The sequence below is a fragment of the Entelurus aequoreus genome, linkage group LG15 (assembly GCF_033978785.1).
Source record: "Entelurus aequoreus isolate RoL-2023_Sb linkage group LG15, RoL_Eaeq_v1.1, whole genome shotgun sequence".
Taxonomy (NCBI): Eukaryota; Metazoa; Chordata; class Actinopteri; order Syngnathiformes; family Syngnathidae; genus Entelurus; species Entelurus aequoreus.
Window position 1 is genome coordinate 57657190 of NC_084745.1, and position 27568 is coordinate 57684757.

At 39.6% G+C, this 27568-nt stretch overlaps 1 protein-coding gene across 1 annotated transcript; it reads right to left on the bottom strand.

Annotated features, from left to right (window-relative positions):
- Window positions 1-840: 840 nt before the first annotated feature.
- LOC133630528 (mRNA export factor GLE1-like) lies at window positions 841-27568 on the bottom strand. The gene is made up of 15 exons (XM_062022140.1): window positions 27341-27568; window positions 24901-25071; window positions 23295-23420; window positions 21350-21498; window positions 19333-19393; window positions 19022-19267; window positions 13936-14161; window positions 12166-12278; window positions 11880-12092; window positions 11632-11822; window positions 7455-7584; window positions 7218-7322; window positions 3407-3489; window positions 3228-3291; window positions 841-1717 (listed from the first exon to the last, which is right to left on the bottom strand). Exons 1-15 carry the CDS (start codon window positions 27437-27439, stop codon window positions 1649-1651), a joined length of 2046 nt encoding a protein of 681 aa, XP_061878124.1. The 5' UTR covers window positions 27440-27568; the 3' UTR covers window positions 841-1648.

Below are 27568 nucleotides of genomic sequence, written 5' to 3' on the forward strand. Positions count from 1 at the left end.
AGTACTGACGCAAGAGTTTCTGGAATCGCTCTGGTATGTGGTAGGTCTTCAAAGTCAGCTCCACTAACTTGTGGATATATATATATATATATATATACACACACACACATTATATATATATATATATATATACACACACACACATTATATATATATATATATATATATATATATATATATATATATATATATATATATATATATACACACACACACATTATATATATATATATATATATCCCTGCAGTCAGTGTTTTTGTTTGGTTTGTTTTATATCAAATTACGTTTATCATTGCCATCAGCAAAGAAAATTCCATACATGTGCTGCTCCGTATCGTGCCAGAAACTTCAAAAGTTTATATTGGACTAACATTTTGACGTTGCCCAAGACCCTCAGTTATGGTGGAACATCCGCACAGATGGTGTATAGTGTAGTTAATATGGCAGTTTTACATTGTAATAAATAAACACCACCTTTGGCCCCCACCTGGCTGGAAGTGGCATTTGGAAACACTGTATGTTCATATTGTCATTATATTCTTATCAGTGACGGAGCAGGAAGGGCCTTGGAATACATTTTGGAATGTATTTGTGATATATAATAAAATCTACACAATATTTGAGCCTGGTTTGTAGTGTAGATCAGACAAAATCTCAAATGAAACCAAAACTGTAAATAAAAGTATTGTTAAAACAAAAACTCCACCCAGCAAAATGAAGAGTTAAAAAAATATAGAATTAGACATTCACGATGATGATGATGATGATATAAATATAATAGTGGTGTCACTTCAGAAGGTGACAGGGCAGTGCGGCTGGATCAAAGAGACGTCATTGGACAAAAAGTTGCTTTATTACAAGTGAGCATCATTATACAGGACTGCAGTTCCTGGAGGAGGTCAGGTCAAAAAGAGTTTTATATTCCTCCTTCCTGTGTGTGTGTGTGCTCCTTCAGGAGAATACACACTGACCATATAAGGAGATGTTCCTGTGTAAGTGTCTGAAAACCACAGATGTAACTTAAATGTTGTCATTAAGTTCAACATCACTTTGCACACCCAGGTCCAATGTTCTGCCTTTCCTAGTCCAGTCCAACTATTTAATGAAGTAGTCATATTTACTGCCACTTTCTCCAAGATGAATATGAAACAAACAAAAATGTTCTCACCCCATCCTTTGTGAGCCAAATGTCCCACCACTAGTCCCTTGAACTGAGGGTCCCTCTTTCAGACCATGGTCACTATCTGTGATGTACGCTGGTCTGACTTGTGCATCAAACCCTCACACTGTTTTACTCATTTTCTTTTCAATCTATCAAAGCTGACTTCTATAGCCCTTAATCACAAGTGTCTCAAAGGGCTGCACAAGCCACAACATCCTGGGATCAGGGCAAGAAAGAACCCAACCCAAGTGAAACCTTGGAAGGGACCACAGACCTGACACACACACACGGACAAGGAGTTTGAAAGGTTGTTTAGTGGTGTGCACGGGACTGGACCTGCAGTTCTGGGACTTGGTCCTGGAAGGACTTAGGGGCCGTTACAACGAGCCGCCGTGGTTTTAGTAATTAAAGAAGGCTGTGACCCTAATTCATGCCTATACACCCTAATGGTGGTGTTGTTGCACCACTGCTACGTCAACACCATCTTCAGGACCTCCAGAACATGGCCGTCAGCTGGCCTTTGGGAGGACTTATTCCTTGTTCTTGCACTGATCTCTGGGGAACAATCACCTTATCAATGAGTGCTTCTATGAAGAGCAGGAATGTTCACATCCTTATTCACTTTTGTCCTCAAAATGATACACACAATACCCCATAATGCCCCTGTTTTATTTTTGCTCATTTAAAACTCATGTAGATAAGTATTCAGAGCCTCGGATCAATACTTAGTTGATGCACCTTTGCAGAAATTCCAGCCTCAAGTCTTTTTGAGTATGATGCAACAAGGTAGGCACACTTCTCTTTGGGCACTTTCTCTCCTTCCTCTTTGCAGCACCTCTCAAGCTCCTTCAGTGTTACTTTTCATCCAGCATGTCTCTGTACATTGCTGCATTCATCTTTCCCTCTATGCTGACGAGTCTCCCAGTTCCTGCCGCTGAAAAGCATCCCCACATCATGATGCTGCCACCAGCATGTTCACTGTAGGGAAGGTGCTGGCCTGCACTGTAGGGATGGTGCTGGCCTGCACTGCAGGGATGGTGCTGGCCTGCACTGTAGGGATGGTGCTGGCCTGCACTGTAGGGATGGTGCTGGCCTGCACCGTAGGGATGGTGCTGGCCTGCTTTCCTCCAAACATTCACTTCCATCTTTGTCTCAACAGACCACAGGATTTAGTTTCTCGTGGTCTGAGAGTCTTTCAGGCGCATTCTGGCAAACTTTTATAAAGGATTGGCTTCTGTCTGCTCACTCTAGCATCCAATCCAGGTCTGATTGGTGGATTGTCCTTCTGGAAGGTTCCCCTCTCTGGAGATCTGACGGCGTGACCATGGTCTTGGTCACCTCCCTGACTAGACTCAGATGAATGCAGCAATGTACAGAGACATGCTGGATGAAAAGCAACGCTTCATCCAACCTGATGGAGGGAAAGATGAATGCAGCAATGTACAGAGACATGCTGGATGAAAAGCAACGCTTCATCCAACCTGGTGGAGGGAAAGATGAATGCCGCAATGTACAGAGACATGCTGGATGAAAAGCCACGCTTCATCCAACCTGATGGAGGGAAAGATGAATGCAGCAATGTACAGAGACATGCTGGATGAAAAGCAACGCTTCATCCAACCTGATGGAGGGAAAGATGAATGCAGCAATGTACAGAGACATGCTGTATGAAAAGCAACGCTTCATCCAAGCTGATGGAGGGAAAGATAAATGCAGCAATGTACAGAGACATGCTGGATGAAAAGTAACACGGAAGGAGCTTGAGAGGTGCTGCAAAGAGGAAGGAGAGAAAGTGGCCACAGATAAGTGTGCCTAGCTTGTTGCATCTTACTCAAAAAGACTTGAGGCTGGAATTTCTGCCAAAGGTGCATTAACTAAGTATTGATCAAAGACTTAAAGAAGACTTATGTGTATGTCACTTTTTACTGTTTCATTTGTAACAAACATTTCTAAAATAACCTTCTTACACACACTGTGTGTACAACTTTGAGGAGAACAATCAATGTATTCCATTTTGGAATAAGGCTGTAACATAAGACAACAACAATGTTCCAGGTGAGGTTACCTGCAGGAAGTCACTCAGTCTGGACACTGATCCCATCTGACCACTGCTGGTGACCGCTTCAATCCTGCTCACACACACACACACACACACACACACACACACACACACACACACACACACAGATTATTACACACAAACAATGGACAGTGAAGGTGTTCCAACAGGTGTGTGGTGTGTACCTGGCCATGTATTGCTCTTTTAAAAGCAGAAGTAGTTTCCAGAACTGACCTTGGTAGGTTTTCAACAATGCATGACCACAAACCTGAACAAGTAGAAAGAGAACATGTCACATTGTCACTCATCCACTACATGTCACATTGTCACTCATCCACTACATGTCACATTGTCACTCATCCACTACATGTCACATTGTCACTCATCCACTACATGTCACATTGTCACTCATCCACTACATGTCACATTGTCACTCATCCACTACATGTCACATTGTCACTCATCCACTACATGTCACATTGTCACTCATCCACTACATGTCACATTGTCACTCATCCACTACATGTCACATTGTCACTCATCCACTACATGTCACATTGTCACTCATCCACTACATGTCACATTGTCACTCATCCACTACATGTCACATTGTCACTCATCCACTACATGTCACATTGTCACTCATCCACTACATGTCACATTGTCACTCATCCACTACATGTCACATTGTCACTCATCCACTACATGTCACATTGTCACTCATCCACTACATGTCACATTGTCACTCATCCACTACATGTCACATTGTCACTCATCCACTACAGCTTCCAACAGTCAGACACTTCTCTGACGGCTCAAAACAGGAAGTGACTTGACTTAAAGGGGAAGTGACCTTTTTTGGAATGTTGCCTACGGTTCACAATCATGAATTTGTTTTCATGCGTTCTAACTCCTAAATAAAAGTCCTCTTACAGAACAGCCAATGGGAGGTCCTCTAGTCCACTGTACAACACAATAAATAACCATTGAAAATACTCCATTTACATTTGGTGACCTCAATATGAACAAGTATTAGTCATATTGTTATTATAAATATGAACAAGTATTAGTCATATTGTTATTATAAATATGAACAAGTATTAGTCATATTGTTATTATAAATATGAACAAGTATTAGTCATATTGTTATTATAAATATGAACAAGTATTAGTGATATTGTTATTATAAATATGAACAAGTATTAGTGATATTGTTATTATAAATAGCAACAAGTATTATTCATATTGTTATTATAAATATGAACAAGTATTAGTCATATTGTTATTATAAATACTAACAAGTATTAGTCATATTGTTATTATAAATATGAACAAGTATTAGTCATATTGTTATTATAAATATTAACAAGTATTAGTGATATTGTTATTATAAATATGAACAAGTATTAGTCATATTGTTATTATAAATATGAACAAGTATTAGTCATATTGTTATTATAAATATGAGCAAGTATTAGTCATATTGTTATTATAAATAGCAACAATTATTAGTCATATTGTTATTATAAATAATAACAAGTATTATTCATATTGTTATTATAAATATGAACCAGTATTAGTCATATTGTTATTATAAATATGAACAAGTATTAGTCATATTGTTATTATAAATATGAACAAGTATTAGTCATATTGTTATTATAAATAATAACAAGTATTAGTCATATTGTTATTATAAATAGCAACAATTATTAGCCATATTGTTATTATAAATAGCAACAATTATTAGCCATATTGTTATTATAAATATGAACAAGTATTAGTCATATTGTTATTATAAATATGAACAAGTATTAGTCATATTGTTATTATAAATATGAACAAGTATTAGTCATATTGTTATTATAAATATTAACAAGTATTAGTCATATTGTTATTATAAATATGAACAAGTATTAGTCATATTGTTATTATAAATATGAACAAGTATTATTCATATTGTTATTATAAATATGAACCAGTATTAGTCATATTGTTATTATAAATATGAACAAGTATTAGTCATATTGTTATTATAAATATGAACAAGTATTAGTCATATTGTTATTATAAATAGCAACAATTATTAGCCATATTGCTATTATAAATATAAACAAGTATTAGTCATATTGTAATTATAAATATTAACAAGTATTAGTCATATTGTTATTATAAATATTAACAAGTATTAGTCATATTGTTATTATAAATATGAACAAGTATTAGTCATATTGTTATTATAAATATTAACAAGTATTAGTGATATTGATATTATAAATATCAACAAGTATTAGTCATATTGTTATTATAAATATGAACAAGTATTAGTCATATTGTTAGTATAAATATTAACAAGTATTAGTGATATTGATATTATAAATATCAACAATTATTAGTCATATTGTTATTATAAATATGAACAAGTACCAATCCAGTGTACACAAATCCAGTGTATAAAAATGGTCTCACTTCCAGTAAAATAAGACAGAAACAATGGATCCTGTCTCAGAATCAACCAATGAGGCGTCAAGTTTGAAGTCATGTGACACAGGTCTTACACAACAGCATCAAGAGTCATTAACATTTACCTGGACTACCTGGACATAATACATCATTAACATTTACCTGGACTACATGGACATAATACATCATTAACATTTACCTGGACTACCTGGACATAATACATCATTAACATTTACCTGGACTACCTGGACATAATACATCATTAACATTTACCTGGACTACCTGGACATAATACATCATCAACATTTACCTGGACTACCTGGACATAATACATCATTAACATTTACCTGGACTAGCTGGACATAATACATCATTAACATTTACCTGGACTACCTGGACATAATACATCATTAACATTTACCTGGACTACCTGGACATAATACATCATCAACATTTACCTGGACTACCTGGACATAATACATTATTAACATTTACCTGGACTACCTGGACATAATACATCATTAACATTTACCTGGACTACCTGGACATAATACATCATTAACATTTACCTGGACTACCTGGACATAATACATTATTAACATTTACCTGGACTACCTGGACATAATACATCATTAACATTTACCTGGACTACCTGGACATAATACATCATTAACATTTACCTGGACTACCTGGACATAATACATCATTAACATTTACCTGGACTACCTGGACATAATACATTATTAACATTTACCTGGACTACCTGGACATAATACATCATTAACATTTACCTGAACTACCTGGACATAATACATCATTAACATTTACCTGGACTACCTGGACATAATACAACATTAAGACTACATGTGCACAACAGGTTATGAGAGTAGTGTGTGTGTGTAACAATACAAGACTACATGTGCACAACAGGTTATGAGAGTAGTGTGTGTGTGTAACAATACAAGACTACATGTGCACAACAGGTTATGAGAGTAGTGTGTGTGTGTAACAATACAAGACTACATGTGCACAACAGGTTATGAGAGTAGTGTGTGTGTAACAATACAAGACTACATGTGCACAACAGTTTATGAGAGTAGTGTGTGTGTGACAATACAAGAGTACATGTGCACAACAGGTTATGAGAGTAGTGTGGGTGTGTAACAATACAAGACTACATGTGCACAACAGCTTATGAGAGTAGTGTGTGTGTAACAATACAAGACTACATGTGCACAACAGTTTATGAGAGTAGTGTGTGTGTGACAATACAAGAGTACATGTGCACAACAGGTTATGAGAGTAGTGTGTGTGTGTAACAATACAAGACTACATGTGCACAACAGCTTATGAGAGTAGTGTGTGTGTGTTTAAGAGAACGTGTTGCCTGAGTGACGTCAGTGAGTGAGTGGACGAGTAAAGAGAGAGAGAGGTAGCACTGCACTGCGCAGTGGAGTGATGAATTGACAACACAAAATGAGGCATTTGGCAGGACTACCAGTTGAAGTGTATCCCTCACTCATCCCCACTCACCTCAAGGAAGTCAAACAGCAGTGTGGCGGTGATGTCGGCAATGGGCTCCATGTTTAGCATCTGTGCTAACCAGTGCCAGCCATGGTTCAGACCGTGAGGGGACGACTGCAACAAGCAGAAGCAGGTTAGTATTCTGCTGCACTCTCGGAAATGATTTTACAGAGCAACATTGAGTCCAAACATGATGCTTTGACTGGAGGATCCCTTAAAAGGCATTCCAAAACAAAGGGTTCCTACCCCCTGCTTGGAGTCAAATGGCCACCTGAGCTGGATCACCGCGGCGTAGAAGCGGATCATGCCAGACATACTTTTCAGGAAACTATCCTGACCTTCCACTCCAGAGTCATCCACACGGTAGCCCAGAATTCTGTGGAGTGAAAAGGCAACTTTTTAAACGCTCCTCTGGCTGTCTTCCAATAGTCCACCATACCATTCGTGGAAGGGAGGCGGAGTTAAGTACCTCCGAGGCCCCCGCACACCCATGACTGATTGCACTCATCACTAGGAAAACACTTGTTATTGTTTTTCAAGAGTAACACAATTCTTATCTGTTTACAGTTTTGGCTCTGATGTCAGGTGTTTCAAACACAACTTTCTCTCCACACACAACAATCTTCCACTCATAGTGTTGCTACCAAGTGTCTACAGGAATCTTCCACTCATAGTGTTGCTACCAAGTGTCTACAGGAATCTTCCACTCATAGTGTTGCTACCAAGTGTCTACAGGAATCTTCCACTCATAGTGTTGCTACCAAGTGTCTACAGGAATCTTCCACTCATAGTGTTGCTACCAAGTGTCTACAGGAATCTTCCACTCATAGTGTTGCTACCAAGTGTCTACAGGGATCTTCCACTCATAGTGTTGCTACCAAGTGTCTACAGGAATCTTCCACTCATAGTGTTGCTACCAAGTGTCTACAGGAATCTTCCACTCATAGTGTTGCTACCAAGTGTCTACAGGGATCTTCCACTCATAGTGATGCTACCAAGTGTCTACAGGAATCTTCCACTCATAGTGTTGCTACCAAGTGTCTACAGGGATCTTCCACTCATAGTGATGCTACCAAGTGTCTACAGGAATCTTCCACTCATAGTGTTGCTACCAAGTGTCTACAGGAATCTTCCACTCATAGTGTTGCTACCAAGTGTCTACAGGAATCTTCCACTCATAGTGTTGCTACCAAGTGTCTACAGGAATCTTCCACTCATAGTGTTGCTACCAAGTGTCTACAGGAATCTTCCACTCATAGTGTTGCTACCAAGTGTCTACAGGAATCTTCCACTCATAGTGTTGCTACCAAGTGTCTACAGGAATCTTCCACTCATAGTGTTGCTACCAAGTGTCTACAGGAATCTTCCACTCATAGTGTTGCTACCAAGTGTCTACAGGAATCTTCCACTCATAGTGTTGCTACCAAGTGTCTACAGGAATCTTCCACTCATAGTGTTGCTACCAAGTGTCTACAGGAATCTTCCACTCATAGTGTTGCTACCAAGTGTCTACAGGAATCTTCCACTCATAGTGTTGCTACCAAGTGTCTACAGGAATCTTCCACTCATAGTGTTGCTACCAAGTGTCTACAGGAATCTTCCACTCATAGTGTTGCTACCAAGTGTCTACAGGAATCTTCCACTCATAGTGTTGCTACCAAGTGTCTACAGGAATCTTCCACTCATAGTGTTGCTACCAAGTGTCTACAGGAATCTTCCACTCATAGTGTTGCTACCAAGTGTCTACAGGAATCTTCCACTCATAGTGTTGCTACCAAGTGTCTACAGGAATCTTCCACTCATAGTGTTGCTACCAAGTGTCTACAGGAATCTTCCACTCATAGTGTTGCTACCAAGTGTCTACAGGAATCTTCCACTCATAGTGTTGCTACCAAGTGTCTACAGGAATCTTCCACTCATAGTGTTGCTACCAAGTGTCTACAGGAATCTTCCACTCATAGTGTTGCTACCAAGTGTCTACAGGAATCTTCCACTCATAGTGTTGCTACCAAGTGTCTACAGGAATCTTCCACTCATAGTGTTGCTACCAAGTGTCTACAGGAATCTTCCACTCATAGTGTTGCTACCAAGTGTCTACAGGAATCTTCCACTCATAGTGTTGCTACCAAGTGTCTACAGGAATCTTCCACTCATAGTGTTGCTACCAAGTGTCTACAGGAATCTTCCACTCATAGTGTTGCTACCAAGTGTCTACAGGAATCTTCCACTCATAGTGTTGCTACCAAGTGTCTACAGGAATCTTCCACTCATAGTGTTGCTACCAAGTGTCTACAGGAATCTTCCACTCATAGTGTTGCTACCAAGTGTCTACAGGAATCTTCCACTCATAGTGTTGCTACCAAGTGTCTACAGGAATCTTCCACTCATAGTGTTGCTACCAAGTGTCTACAGGAATCTTCCACTCATAGTGTTGCTACCAAGTGTCTACAGGAATCTTCCACTCATAGTGTTGCTACCAAGTGTCTACAGGAATCTTCCACTCATAGTGTTGCTACCAAGTGTCTACAGGAATCTTCCACTCATAGTGTTGCTACCAAGTGTCTACAGGAATCTTCCACTCATAGTGTTGCTACCAAGTGTCTACAGGAATATTCCACTCATAGTGTTGCTACCAAGTGTCTACAGGAATCTTCCACTCATAGTGTTGCTACCAAGTGTCTACAGGAATCTTCCACTCATAGTGTTGCTACCAAGTGTCTACAGGAATCTTCCACTCATAGTGTTGCTACCAAGTGTCTACAGGAATCTTCCACTCATAGTGTTGCTACCAAGTGTCTACAGGAATCTTCCACTCATAGTGTTGCTACCAAGTGTCTACAGGAATCTTCCACTCATAGTGTTGCTACCAAGTGTCTACAGGAATCTTCCACTCATAGTGTTGCTACCAAGTGTCTACAGGAATCTTCCACTCATAGTGTTGCTACCAAGTGTCTACAGGAATCTTCCACTCATAGTGTTGCTACCAAGTGTCTACAGGAATCTTCCACTCATAGTGTTGCTACCAAGTGTCTACAGGAATCTTCCACTCATAGTGTTGCTACCAAGTGTCTACAGGAATCTTCCACTCATAGTGTTGCTACCAAGTGTCTACAGGAATCTTCCACTCATAGTGTTGCTACCAAGTGTCTACAGGAATCTTCCACTCATAGTGTTGCTACCAAGTGTCTACAGGAATCTTCCACTCATAGTGTTGCTACCAAGTGTCTACAGGAATCTTCCACTCATAGTGTTGCTACCAAGTGTCTACAGGAATCTTCCACTCATAGTGTTGCCACCAAGTGTCTACAGGAATCTTCCACTCATAGTGTTGCTACCAAGTGTCTACAGGAATCTTCCACTCATAGTGTTGCTACCAAGTGTCTACAGGAATCTTCCACTCATAGTGTTGCTACCAAGTGTCTACATAGAACTACACTATATTGCTAAAAGTATTTGGCCACCTGCCTTGACTCACATATGGGAGCATGGAATTGTCCAAAATGTTTTGCTATCCTGGAGCATTCAAAGTTCCTTTCACTGGAACTAAGGGGCCAAGCCCAACTCTTGAAAAACAACCCCACACCATAATTCCTCCTCCACCAAATGTCACACTCAATGTAGCGTTCTCCTGGCAACCTCCAAACCCAGACTGGTCCATCAGATGGAAAAGTGTGATTCATCAGTCCAGAGAAGGCATCTCCACTGCTCTAGAGTCCAGTGGTGATGTCCTTTACACCACTGCATCCCACACTTTGCATTGGACTTGGTGATGTATGGCTTAGATGCCCATTCCATGAAGCTCTCTGCGTACTGTACGTGGGCTAATTGGAAGGTGACATGAAGTTTGTAGCAAGTGACTGTGCAGAAAGTCTTTGCACTATGCTGACCTCTCTGTCAGTTTACCTGGCCTACCACTTGGGGGCTGAGTTGCTGTTGTTCCCAAACGCTTCACTTTTCTTATAATAAAGTTGACTTTGGAATATTTAGGAGCGAGGATATTTCACGACTGGATTTGTTGCACAGGTGGCATCCTATGACAGTTCCATGCTGGAAATCACTGAGAGCGGCCCAGGAACAGTCTCCATGCCTAAGTGCTTGATTTGATACACCGGGCCAAGTGATTAGGACACCTGATTCTCATCATTTGAATGGATGGCCAAATACTTTTGGCAATATAGTGTGCATTTAGACTTGTTTCATTTTTGTCAGGAGAACATCAGAGCAACTCAATTGCACATCATAGGTGTCCAAAATGACGCCTGTTTACATGTTATAGTGCGTCATGTGACATTATAGTGACATCTAGTGGCCAGTCTGTATACACAGCTGTCATCACAATCTGGATTACAAAATAGTGCCATAGATTCCATAGATCTAGTCTAAGGACTGAGATCCTTGGTGGAAGACAACCTGTTGGTCTCACCTCTGATATTCCTCCACTGACATGCCTTCCTTCATCATGGGATAATGTGGAACGGCGTACGGACATTTTCTGTGCAGGTGTCCCAGCATGAGGTCGCCCATGCGGGGGTGCAGCTCCCAGATCCCTGACGCCACCACACCGATGGGGAAGGCTGCTTGGTGATGAGCTGCCACCTCCGCCTCGCCTTGTTTCTACAACACCCAGTCCTGAGCTGCCATCTTCTGGTCTCAACAGAGCATGGTACTCACCACAAACTTCTCAGCCATCTTGTAGCACACAAAGTCCAGGGCCTGCGGATGCTGGGAGGTGGACACAGACTGGCCTCCACACACCACTGCCTGACCAGCGAGCAGCTTGGTGAGCTTCCCAAATACTTCTCGCAGGTGAGATCCGGAATTTAAGGAGATTTGACTGATGGGGATGGTGGAGGCTCTCTGGAGGTCCAACTTCAGCCTCCTGGTCTGCACACACAAGAAGGTTGAGGTGTTGAGGACTCCCAGACAGTGTTCATGTACTTTGTGTGCACAAACCAACCTGGACGTCTTGTGAGGAGCTGAGCTCTTCTATGCTGTCAGCGCACTGGTCAAGACACTCCTGCAAGTCCTTGTACCATCTCAAGGTGACGTCTTCAGCATTGTTCTGCAGCCCTGTTGGCGGACATGACAGTCCAACATCTTTGTCTTCAACACAACTGAGCCACATGTGAGAGGACTAAAGTCTCTCTCTTGCTTTCTTTCATGAAAGTCAATCTGGGACCTCTGCGCCCTATTACGTTGTGTGCAGCTATGACAACAACCTTCCTTCAATATGTTCTCTAAGTTCTGTGGCGGGTTGTTTCGGTACCAAAATGTATTTCCATACTTTTCTAAATGTTAGTGTACATGAAACATATGTTTATTATTGTAATTTAGTCCTTATACCTACCAACCGAGCTATACCTGGGCGGTATAGCTCGGTTGGTAGAGTGGCCGCGCCAGCAACTTGAGGGTTCCAGGTTCGATCCCCGCTTGCGCCATCCTAGTCACTGCCGTTGTGTCCTTGGGCAAGACACTTCACCCACCTGCTCCCAGTGCCACCCACACTGCTTTGAATGTAACTTAGATATTGGGTTTCACAATGTAAAGCGCTTTGAGTCACTTGAGAAAAAGCGCTATATAAAATGTAATTCACTTCACTTCAATAAAATGTTGAACATACAAGACAACTTGTCTTTTAGTAAACAAACAAAGACTCCTAATTAGTCTGCTGACATATTGTGTCATTTATACACCTATTATTTTCTACACATTATGAGGGACAAACTGTAAAAATTGATTAATCTACTTGTTCTTTTACTGTTAATATCTGCTTATTTTCTGTTTGAACATGTTCTATCTACACTTCTGTTCAAATGTAATAATCACTTATTCTTCTCTTCTTTGATACTTGACATTAGTTTAGGATGATACCACACATTTAGGTATGGATGTGATACCAAGTAGTTACAGGATCATACATTGGTCATATTCAAAGTCCTCATGTGTCCAGGGACATATTTACTGACTTTATAAACATAATATTTTTTTTTTTTTTAAACGAAAAAAAGGTTTTGTGGTGCTAAAAAATATCGATGTAATCATAGTAGTATCAACTAGATATGCTATTGTACTTGGTATCACTACAGCGGATGTCAGGTGTAGATCCACCCATGGCATTTGTTTACATTCAGGAAAGGCGTCATTAGCGGTGACGCCGGTAAGCTATTACGGTGTGTAGTTCCTCATCCTCCAGTGATAATGACACTTGAAAAAAAAAATACTTTACTTGTCGCCATGGAGACAGGGATTAGTGATTTAGAAGCAGCTAAAACACTGTGGATGGATGTTAGCCATGTCCTAAAGCAGCTCTTCCTGAGGGTGTTTCAGTGTTATAACTTCACCTTTATCTTGACTTTTTACACCAAAGTGCGTCCATTCTCCCTTCTCTGTCTACACACTGTGTCTGCTTGTAAGTACTCTGTGTGTGTGCGCTGCCCAACATGCTCCTCTGCTTTTCTGTCTACACGCTGTGTCTGCTTGTAAGTACTCTGTGTGTGTGCTCCTCTGCTGGTAAAAGCAGCAATGTCACCACGTGACGACGCACCGTCATGGCCATTAAAAGAGAAAAAAGACAATAAAAAGGGGAACCGGTACTTTTAAAGCAGAGTATAGTACCGTTTTTGACTCATTAGTACCGCAATTCTATACTAGTACCGGCATACTATACTAGTAACGGTATATGTACAACCCTAGTTGTGTGTGTAAAAAAAAAGGACTTTCTTCTAACCTCGCTTGTTTGCTTTCTCTTTGGCTGACAGCTGCGCCTTCTTTAGTGCTTCCTGTTGAGTCTTCAGCTCAGACATCTTCCTGCGGGAATCTTCTTCCTCCAGCTCCTTCTTCTTCAGCTCCTCCTGAGCTTTGGCCGCTTCCCCTCGCATCAAGCAGATGAGCGTTCTCATTTCATGGAGGACACGCTCGGCCACCGCCATGTCTTCCACGCTGGGATACTGTACCTGGAAAGACGGCAGCAAACAGTCACACAGCTAAGTAAAGACATAATAATGGCGATCCATCATTCTGATTAACAAGCCCACAGATAGATGATAAAGGTTTTTCATCTTGGGGTTTGTCCTTGGTCTCTGTTGTGCCTTGTCCTGCTCAACCCCTCCACTTCCCTACAAAATGGGGGCCAATTTGTGAGGCCTATTGTGTCCAGAGAAAAGCAACATGGCGGAAGAAGACCTCTTACTTGCGGTTACCAAAACTTGATCCCACCAGGAGGGTAAAAGACAAACTTAACCACAATCAAATTTGAGGAGTCACTTTAAAATTCACCAGCGTAACGATTTATGGAGGCGGTACGATGCTGCCTGAGTTACTGAGCCAAGACCTACTGTTAATAGCAGCGACCACAGCAAACATAAAAGCACAGGACTGATGAGGAATTGAAAGAAAATACCTTCAGGGGAAAGCACCTGAGGACAAAATGAGTCATTGTTTATGTTTAACTTTATGGTTCATCTGGAGGCACAGGCTTTAGTTCAGTGGTTCTTAACCTTGTTGGAGGTAGCGAACCCCACCAGTTTCATATGCGCATTCACCAAACCCTTCTTTAGTGAGCAATAAAATGTTGGTTTTTTTCAAATTCAAGAAAAAGTCATAGGTTTTTTTACTGGTGCGCAAAATGAACCGTGCATGAACATCACCTTGTTCAAAGAACAAAACCAACACAGTGCATGAACACACAACAATTTACACACATTACCATGAATTGATTAACGTGGACCCCGACTTAAACCAGTTGAAAAAACTTATTGGGGTGTTACGGAATATGTACTGTACTGTGTAAACTGTACTGTTTCATATAATGTATTCTCTTCCTTTGCAATCTGCTAGTAAAAGTTTCAATCGATCAATCAAACAAACTGCAAATCAGATGGAAAATTAGAGGGAACATTGTTTGGGGGTATCCATAATACGCCGATAGGGAGAAGTTTTTATTTACACAATAAGTCGGACGTGTCTTTACCTCCGTGGCGGAGGCTCCGCCGAACCCCTGAGGCCGACTCACCGAACCCCTAGGGTTCGATCGAACCCAGGTTAAGAACCACTGCTTTAGTTAGTTACCTTTCTAGATGGCTTAAGGGAAAAATGCACTTTATTATTTGAATGAATTCTTACAATTAAATGTCGGGGGCAGTCACTTTCTGTACTATTTTATTATTCGATTAATGTCGGGGGAAAATGTACTTTCAATCAACCAACACGCGATGTGACACTCTCTCTCTACTTGTTATGAAATTATATTCAGAATGTTCTGAGTTGGAACAAAGGTTCCTCTCGCTCTAGTCTATGCAGTGATTCTAATGGTTTGCATGGGTCCGAATTATACTATTCCTACTGCAAACAATTAGAATTGTAATGAAATTATAGTTCATTAAGTCAGGTAATATCAGTTGACATTATCCCTACAAAAGTGCAAACTAAATTCCTTTTATTAAGCCCTGTGTAAACAAATAAACATGAATATTGGTTGTTGTTATTGGTTGCAAAGGTCTGGAAACTATCAAATGTCCATTATCCAGCATCCCCAGAACAGTCAGCAGGTAACAGAGGTACAGGTGTGTCTGAAGTGTGGTTGACGGAAAAAACATCAAGCTCAAAATAGACATCATGTGAGAAGACAAGAAATCAATGTTATAATAACGAGATGAAGCAATTCCTGAAGGAATTGTGTGTGAATGTTCCAATGCTGAAGTGAAATGCTGACAGAATGTAGTATAAATGGAAGAATAGTTTGAATGTTGGAATGGTTTCAATGTTGAAGAGTTTGAATTTCCAGGAAAACCAGATTTAAGTTTGGAACTTGGGAAAGTGTTAGTGTGAATGTCCAGGATGAGTGGAATGTGTTGATGTTGGAATGCTTTGAATAGCTTGAAAAATGTGGCAATTGTGCAACTTGGAAAAATGTCCCATTCATTTCAATGGGAACTTCCTGGAAATTTGGGAATTTTTGGAAAAGCGGGATTTTTTTTGAAAAAGATTAGGAGCATGAATGTCCTGAATGAGCTGAATTGTTTGGTGTTGGAATTGTTTAAATGGGTCAAGAAATGTTGAAGTAGTAACGGTTTTTTTAATTGAAAAATGGTATTACGGAATTTGGGGAAAACCGGGAATTTTTCAAGTTCTTGAACCAACTTGGTTTTTTGTCCTGACTAAGAGGAATGTTTTGACAGTGGAACAGTTAAAAAGGGTTGACCAATGTGAAAGGAGTCATCGCACTAAAAAAGTTTGGAAATAAAGTTAGAAAAAAGAGGAATTACTGGACATTTGTTGAATGTGGAAAAATGGTTGTTTGAATTTCCAGGATGAGTGGAATGTGTTGAAGGTGGAATGGGTTGAAAAATGTGGGAATTGTGAAAGTTTGAAAAATGGATCATTCATTTTGAATGGAGAAAATGTCCCTAAAAACCGGGAATTCTAGGAAATCCAGGAATTGTTAATAATTGTTGAGGCAGAGCACACAATTCCTGAACAGGCTGAATATTTTGAAGTTGGAACGCTTTGAATCGGATACAAAATGTGGTTGTTATGGAACTTTGAAAAATGTCCCATTCTTTTCAATGGGAATTTCATGGAAATTTGGGAATTTTTTAAAAATGCTAATAGACTTGAATGTTCTGAATGAGTTGAAATGGTTGGTGTTGGAATTTTTCAAATCGGTGGAGAAATGTTGAAGTAGTAACATCGTTGATTGAGAAATAGTATTATGGAATTCCTGGAATTTTCGGAAAACCGGGAATTTTTCCAGTTCAAAATTAAGAGGAGATTAGGATTAAGAGGAATGTTTTGACGGTGGAATGGTAGTCGACAGAAAAGGGGTGAAAATAGGGTTTGGAAAACTGGGAATTCTGGAAATTCCTGGAATTTTTTTTTTACTTGTAAAATGATAGTTTGAATGAGTGGAATGTGTTGAAGGTGGAATGGTTTGGAAAATGTGGAAGTTTGAAAAATGGCTCATTTATTTTGAATGGGAAAAATGTCCCGGAAAACTTGGAATTCTGGGAAATCTGGGAATTTTTGGAATTTGTCAAGGGAAAGCCCGCGAACAGTTTGAAGTTGGATGAAAAATGTGGAAGGTAGAGCACACCAAAATCTGGAGAATAATAATAATAATCATCCATCCATCTATCCATTCATTTTCTACCGCTTATCCCTTTCGGTGTCGCTGGAGCCCATCTCAGCTGCATTCGGGCATGATAATAATAATAATGATAATAGTAATAAATGATTCATTTTAGTGTAGAAAACCATATGTGTGAATGTTTTGGAACATTCACGCAATAGTAATAATAATAATAATAATAATAAATAGATTAATTTAGGTGTAGAAAACAGTGTGTGATGGAACATTCACACAACAATAATAGTAATAATATTAATAATAATAATAGTAATAAATAGATGCATTTTGGTGTAGAAAACCATATGTGTGAATGTTTTGGTACATTCACGCAATAGTAATAATAATAATAATAAATAGATTAATTTAGGTGTAGAAAACAGTGTGTGATGGAACATTCACACAACAATGATAGTAATAATATTAATAATAATAATAAATAGATGAATTTTGGTGTATATAATCATATGTGTGATGGAACATTCACACAATAATAATAGTAATAATAATAATAATAACAATAAATAGATGAATTTTGGTGTATACAACCATGTGTGTGATGGAACATTCACACAATAATAATAATAATCATAAATAGATTAATGTTGGTGTATAAATCCATATGTGTGATGGAACATTCACACAATAATAATAGTAATAATAATAATAATCATAAATAGATGAATGTTGGTGTATAAAACCATGTGTGTGATGGAACATTCACACAATAATAATAATAATCATAAATAGATGAATGTTGGTGTATAAAACTATATGTGTGATGGAACATTCACACAATAATAATAGTAATAATAATAATAATCATAAATAGATGAATGTTGGTGTATAAAACCATGTGTGTGATGGAACATTCACACAATAATAATAATAATAATAATCATAAATAGATGAATGTTGGTGTATAAAACCATGTGTGTGATGGAACATTCACACAATAATAATAATAATAATCATAAATAGATAAATGTTGGTGTATAAAACCATGTGTGTGATGGAACATTCACACAGTAAAAATAATAATAATAATAATAATCATCATAAATAGATGAATGTTGGTGTATAAAACCATGTGTGTGATGGAACATTCACACAATAATAATAATAATAATAATCATAAATAGATAAATGTTGGTGTATAAAACCATGTGTGTGATGGAACATTTACACAATAATAATAATAATAATAATCATAAATAAATAAATGTTGGTGTATAAAACCGTGTGTGATGAAACATTTACACAATAATAATAATAATAATAATAATCATAAATAGATGAATGTTGGTGTATAAAACCATGTGTGTGATGGAACATTTACACAATAATAATAATAATAATAATCATAAATAGATGAATGTTGGTGTATAAAACCATGTGTGATGGAACATTCACACAATAATAATAATAATAATAATAATCATAAATAGATTAATGTTGGTGTATAAAACCGTGTGTGATGGAACATTCACACAATAATAATAATAATCATAATAATCATAAATAGATGAATGTTGGTGTATATAAAACCGTGTGTGATGGAACATTCACACAATAATAATAATATCATTTGTCACAACACAAAGGCTGCTATCTCTTTCAAGCTGAATGCTTGAATGTTTATCTGAATTCTTCAGTGTTTCATGTGTAAAATAATGTAACTTGGACTCACTTCTGCCGTCTTGTGCACCACCTGGGACACCTGGGAGCACAGCTGGTTCCCCAGAGTGCTGTAGGTGCCCACGCTGGTGGTCTGGTTCTGGGGACAGGACTCCAGCAGCTGGTGGAGCTGCAGGATCTCTTCTTGAATGGAGTTGAGCTTCCTCAGACGCTCTTTGCCTTCAACCTGGCGCTGGCGCTCTAGCTCCGCCTCCCTCAGGCGCTGCTGCTCCGCCTCCCTCACGCGGAGGTTGAGGATCTGTGGGTCATCCACACATGGAGGTGCGGTCAACATGTACTTCCAGTGGATGATGGAGTTCTTACCTTCAATCGGTGGCGCTGCTCTTCCTTCAGCTTCTCCTGGCGGCCGATGCTCTCCTTGGTTCTGCACATGGAAACAAGTGTTTGATCATCTTGCTGGAAGGTGAGTCTATGTGTCACACCTGTCAATCATAACCTTCTGATCACCACCTTTGACATTTAGTTAGCTACAAGGTGGCCGGACTTGATGAAACTTTTGGCAAATGTCAACTGATTAGATGCAGCTGTACAACTAGTCAGTCGTACACCTGCATGTCACTCTCACTAGTCAGTCGTACACCTGCATGTCACTCTCACTAGTCAGTCGTACACCTGCATGTCACTCTCACTAGTCAGTCGTACACCTGCATGTCACTCTCACTAGTCAGTCGTACACCTGCATGTCACTCTCACTAGTCAGTCGTACACCTGCATGTCACTCTCACTAGTCAGTCGTACACCTGCATGTCACTCTCACTAGTCAGTCGTACACCTGCATGTCACTCTCACTAGTCAGTCGTACACCTGCATGTCACTCTCACTAGTCAGTCATACACCTGCATGTCACTCTCACTAGTCAGTCGTACACCTGCATGTCACTCTCACTAGTCAGTCGTACACCTGCATGTCACTCTCACTAGTCAGTCGTACACCTGCATGTCACTCTCACTAGTCAGTCGTACACCTGCATGTCACTCTCACTAGTCAGTCGTACACCTGCATGTCACTCTCACTAGTCAGTCGTACACCTGCATGTCACTCTCACTAGTCAGTCGTACACCTGCATGTCACTCTCACTAGTCAGTCGTACACCTGCATGTCACTCTCACTAGTCAGTCGTACGCCTGCATGTCACTCTCACTAGTCAGTAGTACACCTGCATGTCACTCTCATTAGTCAGTCGTACACCTGCATGTCACTCTCACTAGTCAGTCGTACACCTGCATGTCACTCTCACTAGTCAGTCGTACGCCTGCATGTCACTCTCACTAGTCAGTCGTACACCTGCATGTCACTCTCATTAGTCAGTCGTACACCTGCATGTCACTCTCACTAGTCAGTCGTACGCCTGCATGTCACTCTCACTAGTCAGTTGTACGCCTGCATGTCACTTTCACTAGTCAGTTGTACACCTGCATCATAATCATAGTAGTATCGACTAGATACGCTCCTGTACTTGGTATCATTACAGTCAGGTGTAGATCCACCCATGGCGTTTGTTTACATAGTGACTACGGTGTGTAGTGAAGCATGTTTAGCTATTCCTCATCCTGCAGTGATAATAATACTTGTAAGAAACTTACTTTGTCGCCATGGAGACAAGGATTAGTGATTTAGAAGTATCTAAACACTGTGGAGGGATGTTAGCCATGTGTTAAAGCAGCTCTTCCTGAGGGTGTTTCAGTGTTATAACTTCACCTTTATCTTGGCTTTTTACACCAAAATGCATCCATTCTCTGTCTACACACTGTGTCTGCTTGTAAGTACTCTGTGTGTGTGCGCTGCCCAACATGCTCCTCTGCTCCTAAAAGCAGCAATGTCACCATGTGACGACACACTGTCATGCCCGTTAAAAAAAGAAATATAGTAACACTTTAGTATGGGGAACATATTCAGCATTAATTTGTTGCTTATTAACATGCAAATTAGTAACATATTGGCTCTTAATTAGTCATTATTAAGTACTTATTTATTAATGACTTATTCTGCATGGCCTTATTACACAACCAGTAAGCCATTAACTAAGAGTCTTCCCTAACCCTAAACCTACCCCTAACCTGACCCTAACCCTTACCCTGACCCTAACCCTATGTTAATAAGCAACTAATTAATGGTTCATATGTTCCCCATACTAAAGTGTTACCAAATATATGTATGGGGAACTGGTACATTTTTGATTCATTAGTACCAGGATACTATACTAGTACTGGTATACTGTACAACCCCAGGTTGAAGGTTCCATTGTGAAACAAAGAATGGCTACTTCATTGAAATAGCACATCTTTTCTCCACCATTGTTGCTATTTCCCAAGTCACTCACTCGCGTTCCATCATGTCACTCATGCGCTGGTACTCCTGCCTCCGCTTCAACTCCATGCGCTCTTCATAGCGTTTCATCTGCTCCACCTGTGCCTGGGCCACCTGGCTGACCATGTCCTCCATCTGCTGCTGGTGCCCGCTGAACAATCTCTGCTCCACAACAAATAAAGTGGAAAAGAGCTTGAAGCAACGTGTTAGAGCTCAGCTTCCCCTCAAACATCAACAACATGCTCAAAAGTGTTCACAATTCATTGGCTAAAAAGCGCTAGAATGCAAACTTTCTTCCCTTTGATGGTGGTGTATTAAACAGTGCTGGAGCTGAGTGTACATTGACTTCAATGGGGGAGCTGGAGTGGCTCGTACCACTGCAGCGAATCCATAAATGCTCAGCTTTGCTGGAAGTGAATGAAAAGTGGGCGTGGCCTCGGCTGACCTGAACACTGAATCCCTTTCAGATTGACAGAAATTGAGCGAATTAGCCATCTTGAAATATAAACCACTGCCCGAGCACTTTCCTGCTGTTGTTCTGCGCTGATGTGGAGCCTTTTAGCATCTGCTAACTGACTTTTTTTTGTGAAATCTAGAATCTTTATATATTTTATCTGCCATGAGAGACTGTAGTCATGTTTAGAGAGTAGCTGCAAGTGAACTTCCCCTACTTGAAAGACCAGCAGGTCTTTCAAGTACATGTCCTGGTGTACTAATACTGCATCTTACATGTCCTTGTGTACTAATACTACATTTTACATGTCCTGGTGTACTAATACTGCATCTTACATGTCCTGGTGTACTAATACTGCATCTTACATGTCCTGGTGTACTAATACTGCATCTTACATGTCCTGGTGTACTAATACTGCATCTTACATGTCCTGGTGTACTAATACTGCATCTTACATGTCCTGGTGTACTAATACTGCATCTTACATGTCCTGGTGTACTAATACTGCATCTTACATGTCCTGGTGTACTAATACTGCATCTTACATGTCCTGGTGTACTAATACTGCATCTTACATGTCCTGGTGTACTAATACTGCATCTTACATGTCCTTGTGTGTACTAATACTGCATCTTACATGTCCGTGTGTACTAGTACTGCTCCAGGACATGTAAGATGCAGTATTAGTACACAAGGACATGTAAGATGCAGTATTAGTACACCAGGACATGTAAGATGCAGTATTAGTACACACAAGGACATGTAAGATGCAGTATTAGTACACCAGGACATGTAAGATGCAGTATTAGTACACCAGGACATGTAAGATGCAGTATTAGTACACATGGACATGTAAGATGCAGTATTAGTACACACAAGGACAAGTAAGATGCAGTATTAGCACACCAGGACATGTGAGATGCAGTATTAGTACACCAGGACATGTAAGATGCAGTATTAGTACACACAAGGACATGTAAGATGCAGTATTAGTACACACAAGGACATGTAAGATGCAGTATTAGTACACAATGACATGTAAGATTACAGCCGATACGGGCATCTACATCAATTATATGATTTGCCTGAGAAGTTGGACAGGACAAAAAATGTTTTTGTTTTTTTTAAAATAAAAAATATGCTTTATTTAATTACTCAAATAATCGATGGGGATATTTGATAGGATACTCGATTACTAAAATATTCCATAGCTGCAGCTCTAAAGACTATATCTCCAAACTGGCCTGGGCACGCCTCGGGAGGAGCTGCACCAAGTAGCTGGGGAGAGGGAAGTCTGGGTTTCTCTGCTTAGGCTGCTGCCCCCGCGACCCCACCTCGGATAAGTAGAAGAAGATGGATGGATGGATGTTTTCAATATGATGTTTCTTACTTTGTATTTGTTAAATGTTACACTTTAGATTGTGCTAAGTGGGCGGGGCCAAGCACACATTCAATGATCTGAGGTCATTCCAGTGGGCGGGGCCATAGACTGCCTCATGCTTACCTTTGCTTGTTGGCGGTAAGCTTCTTCATACTGGGAGATTCTTCCTGCAATCTCCCTGGCTTCAAGGGAACGCAGGGAGATGGAACTTTCCGCCACATTCTGCCCGCTCTCACCATGGCTGACGATCTGAAGTGAGGACAAGAAGGATGAAGAGAGCAGCATGTGACAATGCCAGCGTCATGTTTTGCTCCTAATTCCCAGCTTGCAAAGGCACATTTTGCATGCACATACATTATATTTTGGAAAGAAGTCCTGCATATATTAATTGTATTCATTTGTTGAAAGATGGCCATGCTGCACTTTGATGTTGGCCATTGTGGTGGTGTATGATGAATACTTGGGTAGAGTTGTACGCTATACAAGTACTAGTATAGTATCACGGTACTAATAAATCAAAACAGTACGATATTCTGTATGAAAAGTACAGGTTGCCCTTTTTTTTTCTTACGGGCACGTCGTCACGTGGTGACATTGCTGCTTTTAGGAGCAGAGGAGCATGTTGGGCAGTGCACACACACAGAGTACTTACAAGCAGACACAGTGTGTAGACAGAAAAGGGAGAATGGACGCATTTTGGTGTAAAAAGTCAAGATAAAAGGTGAAGTTATAACACTGAAACACCCTCAGGAAGAGCTGCTTTAAGACATGCGGCTAACATTCATCCACAGTGTTTTAGCTGCTTCTAAATCACTAATCCTGGCCTCCATGGCGACAAATAAAGTACGGTTCTTACAAGTATTATTATCACTGGAGGAGGAGGAATAGCTAAACATGCTTCACTACACACCGTAGGAGGATACAATAGCTCACCGCTAATGACACCGTTACTGAATGTAAACAAATGGTGGATCTACACCTGACATCCACTGTAATGATACCAAATACAACAGCGTATCTAGTCAATACTACTATGATTACATTGATATTTTTTATTGTCACAAAATCTTTTTTACATTTAAAAAAAAAAAAAATTCGTATTATGTTTATAAAGTCAGTAAATATGTCCCTGGACACATGAGGACTTTGAATATGACCAATGTATGATCCTGTAACTACTTGGTATCGGATCGATACCTAAATGTGTGGTATCATCCAAAACTAATGTCAAGTATCAAAGAAGAGAAGAATAAGTGATTATTACATTTGAACAGAAGTGTAGATAGAACATGTTCAAACAGAAAATAAGCAGATATTAACAGTAAATGAACAAGTAGATGAATAATCCATTTTTACAGTTTGTCCCTCAAAATAATAGGTGTATAAATGACACAATATGTCAGCAGACTAATTAGGAGTCTTTGTTTGTTTACTTACTACTAAAAGACAAGTTGTCTAGTATGTTCAACATTTTATTGAAGGACAATAATAAACATATGTTTCATGTACACTAACATTTGTTGTTAAAATAAAGACAATAATGACATTTTTTGTGGTTCCATTTTAAGTATGGAAATACATGTTGGTACCGGTACTAAAATATTGGTATGGGGACCACCCTAGTTGCTGTTAAGTCTTTGGTTCCAGCAAAAAAGTAGACATTCAAGACAGTAAAGGTACACAAATGAAGAGAAATGGTTAGACTTTGTGGGAAGAGGACTTGACCTACCTGGTTTGTGCTGGGGTCTTTGCCAGGTGTGTCGCTGGAACAAGGTGAGGCTGCCTGCCCAGGACTGGACTGAGCAGCACACTTGTGAGGGGACTTGGACTGGAGTTGTTCTAGGATCTGTGCAGCCTCAGCACACAGGATGATCTTCTCTTCATACCCAGCCAAAATATCCTGGTCAAGTCAGATGTAGACTTATAAGTAGTGACAGTAGAAACAAGTCAATATAGAAGTACATTTTTTATTGTCCCATTTACTCTCTATAAAGTTCCATTGGCAGCAAAACAGGCCCAGAGCATAATACTACCACCACCATGCTTGACGGTAGGCATGGTGTTCCTGGGATTAAAGGCCTCAACTTACATGGACAAAGATAAGACCTTCTGGAGGAAAGTTCTGTGGTCAGGTGAAACAAATATGGAGCTGTTTGGCCACAATGCCCAGCAATATGTTTGGAGGAGAAAAGGTGAGGCCAGGAACACCATTCCTACCGTCAAGCATGGTGGTGGTAGTATTATGCTCTGGGCCTGTTTTGCTGCCAATGGAACTGCTGCTTTAAATGGGACAATGAAAAAGGAGGATTAGCTCCAAATTGTTCAGGACAAGCTAAAATCATCAGCCCGGAGGTTGGGTGTTGTTGGGTGTTCCAACAGGACAATGACCCCAGACACACCTCAAAAGTGGTCAAGGAATGGCTAAATCAGGCTACAACTACATGTTGATCCTGGTCATTCAAATGCAGGATACAACACAGAACTACATGTGGATCCTGGTCATTCAAATGCAGGATACAACACCAACTACATGTTGATCCTGGTCATTCAAATGCAGGATACAACACCAAACTACATGTTGGTCGTGCTCATTCAAATGCAGGATACAACACAGAACTACATGTTGGTCGTGGTCATTCAAATGCAGGATACAACACCAAACTACATGTTGGTCGTGCTCATTCAAATGCAGGATACAACACAGAACTACATGTTGGTCGTGGTCATTCAAATGCAGGATACAACACCAAACTACATGTTGATCCTGGTCATTCAAATGCAGGATACAACACAGAACTACATGTTGATCCTGGTCATTCAAATGCAGGATACAACACCAACTACATGTTGATCCTGGTCATTCAAATGCAGGATACAACACCAACTACATGTTGATCCTGGTCATCCAAATGCAGGATACAACACCAAACTACATGTTGGTCGTGCTCATTCAAATGCAGGATACAACACCAACTACATGTTGATCCTGGTCATTCAAATGCAGGATACAACACCAAACTACATGTTGGTCGTGGTCATTCAAATGCAGGATACAACACCAACTACATGTTGATCCTGGTCATTCAAATGCAGGATACAACACCAACTCCATGTTGATCCTGGTCATTCAAATGCAGGATACAACACCATGCTCAAAGATCAATAAAGTTTGTCTAAGTCTAGTCTAACAAGTTGTAGATAAATAAAGTTAGTCTAAGTCTAGTCTAACAAGTTGTAGATAAATAAAGTTTGTCTAAGTCTAGTCTAATAAGTTGTAGATAAATAAAGTTTGTCTAAGTCTAGTCTAACAAGTTGTAGATAAATAAAGTTAGTCTAAGTCTAGTCTAACAAGTTGTAGATAAATAAAGTTAGTCTAAGTCTAGTCTAATAAGTTGTAGATAAATAAAGTTTGTCTAAGTCTAGTCCAACAAGTTGTAGATAAATAAAGTGTGTCTAAGTCTAGTCTAATAAGTTGTAGATAAATAAAGTTAGTCTAAGTCTAGCCTAATAAGTTGTAGATAAATAAAGTTAGTCTAAGTCTAGCCTAATAAGTTGTAGATAAATAAAGTTTGTCTAAGTCTAAGAAGTTGTCAAAGCGACCATGAATTGATGAACGTGGACCCCGACTTAAACAAGTTGAACAACTTATTGGGGTGTTACCATTTAGTGGTCAATTGTAGGGAATATGTACTGTACTGTGCAATCTACTAGGGAATATGTACTGTACTGTGCAATCTACTAATAAATATGTACTGTACTGTGCAATCTACTAATAAATATGTACTGTACTGTGTAATCTACTAATAAATATGTACTGTACTGTGCAATCTACTAATAAATATGTACTGTACTGTGCAATCTACTAATAAATATGTACTGTACTGTGTAATCTACTAATACATATGTACTGTACTGTGCAATCTACTAATAAATATGTACTGTACTGTGTAATCTACTAATAAATATGTACTGTACTGTGCAATCTACTAATAAATATGTACTGTACTGTGTAATCTACTAATACATATGTACTGTACTGTAAAATCTACTAATACATATGTACTGTACTGTAAAATCTACTAATACATATGTACTGTACTGTACAATCTACTAATACAAGTTTCAATCAATATTTGGCTAAAGCTAAACTAAACTAAGCTATCACTTACCTCGCCCCTCGCCGACCAAAAAGGGTCAAACTTGATATTTCCTTTTGGCGACTTCTTGAGCGCCTCTAATGTTTGCCAACGCCGATGATCGCTGGACATGTCGGAGGAGGTACAAGAGCTTGAAAGACGTAAAAGAGCTTCAAAGAGGTACAAGAGCTTGAAAGACTAATAAGAAGTTAAGTGAAGAAACATGCAGACGCCATTAAAAGTCTTCTTCTTCTTCTTTTT

Coding starts and splice junctions, on each gene's coding strand:
- LOC133630528 (XM_062022140.1), bottom strand. CDS start 27,439: ATGTCCAGCGATCATCGGCGTTGGCAAACATTAGAGGCGCTCAAGAAG. Junction 7,585..11,631: donor TCAGTGGAGGAATATCAGAG/GTGAGACCAACA, acceptor TTCACTCCACAG/AATTCTGGGCTACCGTGTGG. Junction 3,292..3,406: donor AAAGAGCAATACATGGCCAG/GTACACACCACA, acceptor GTGTGTGAGCAG/GATTGAAGCGGTCACCAGCA.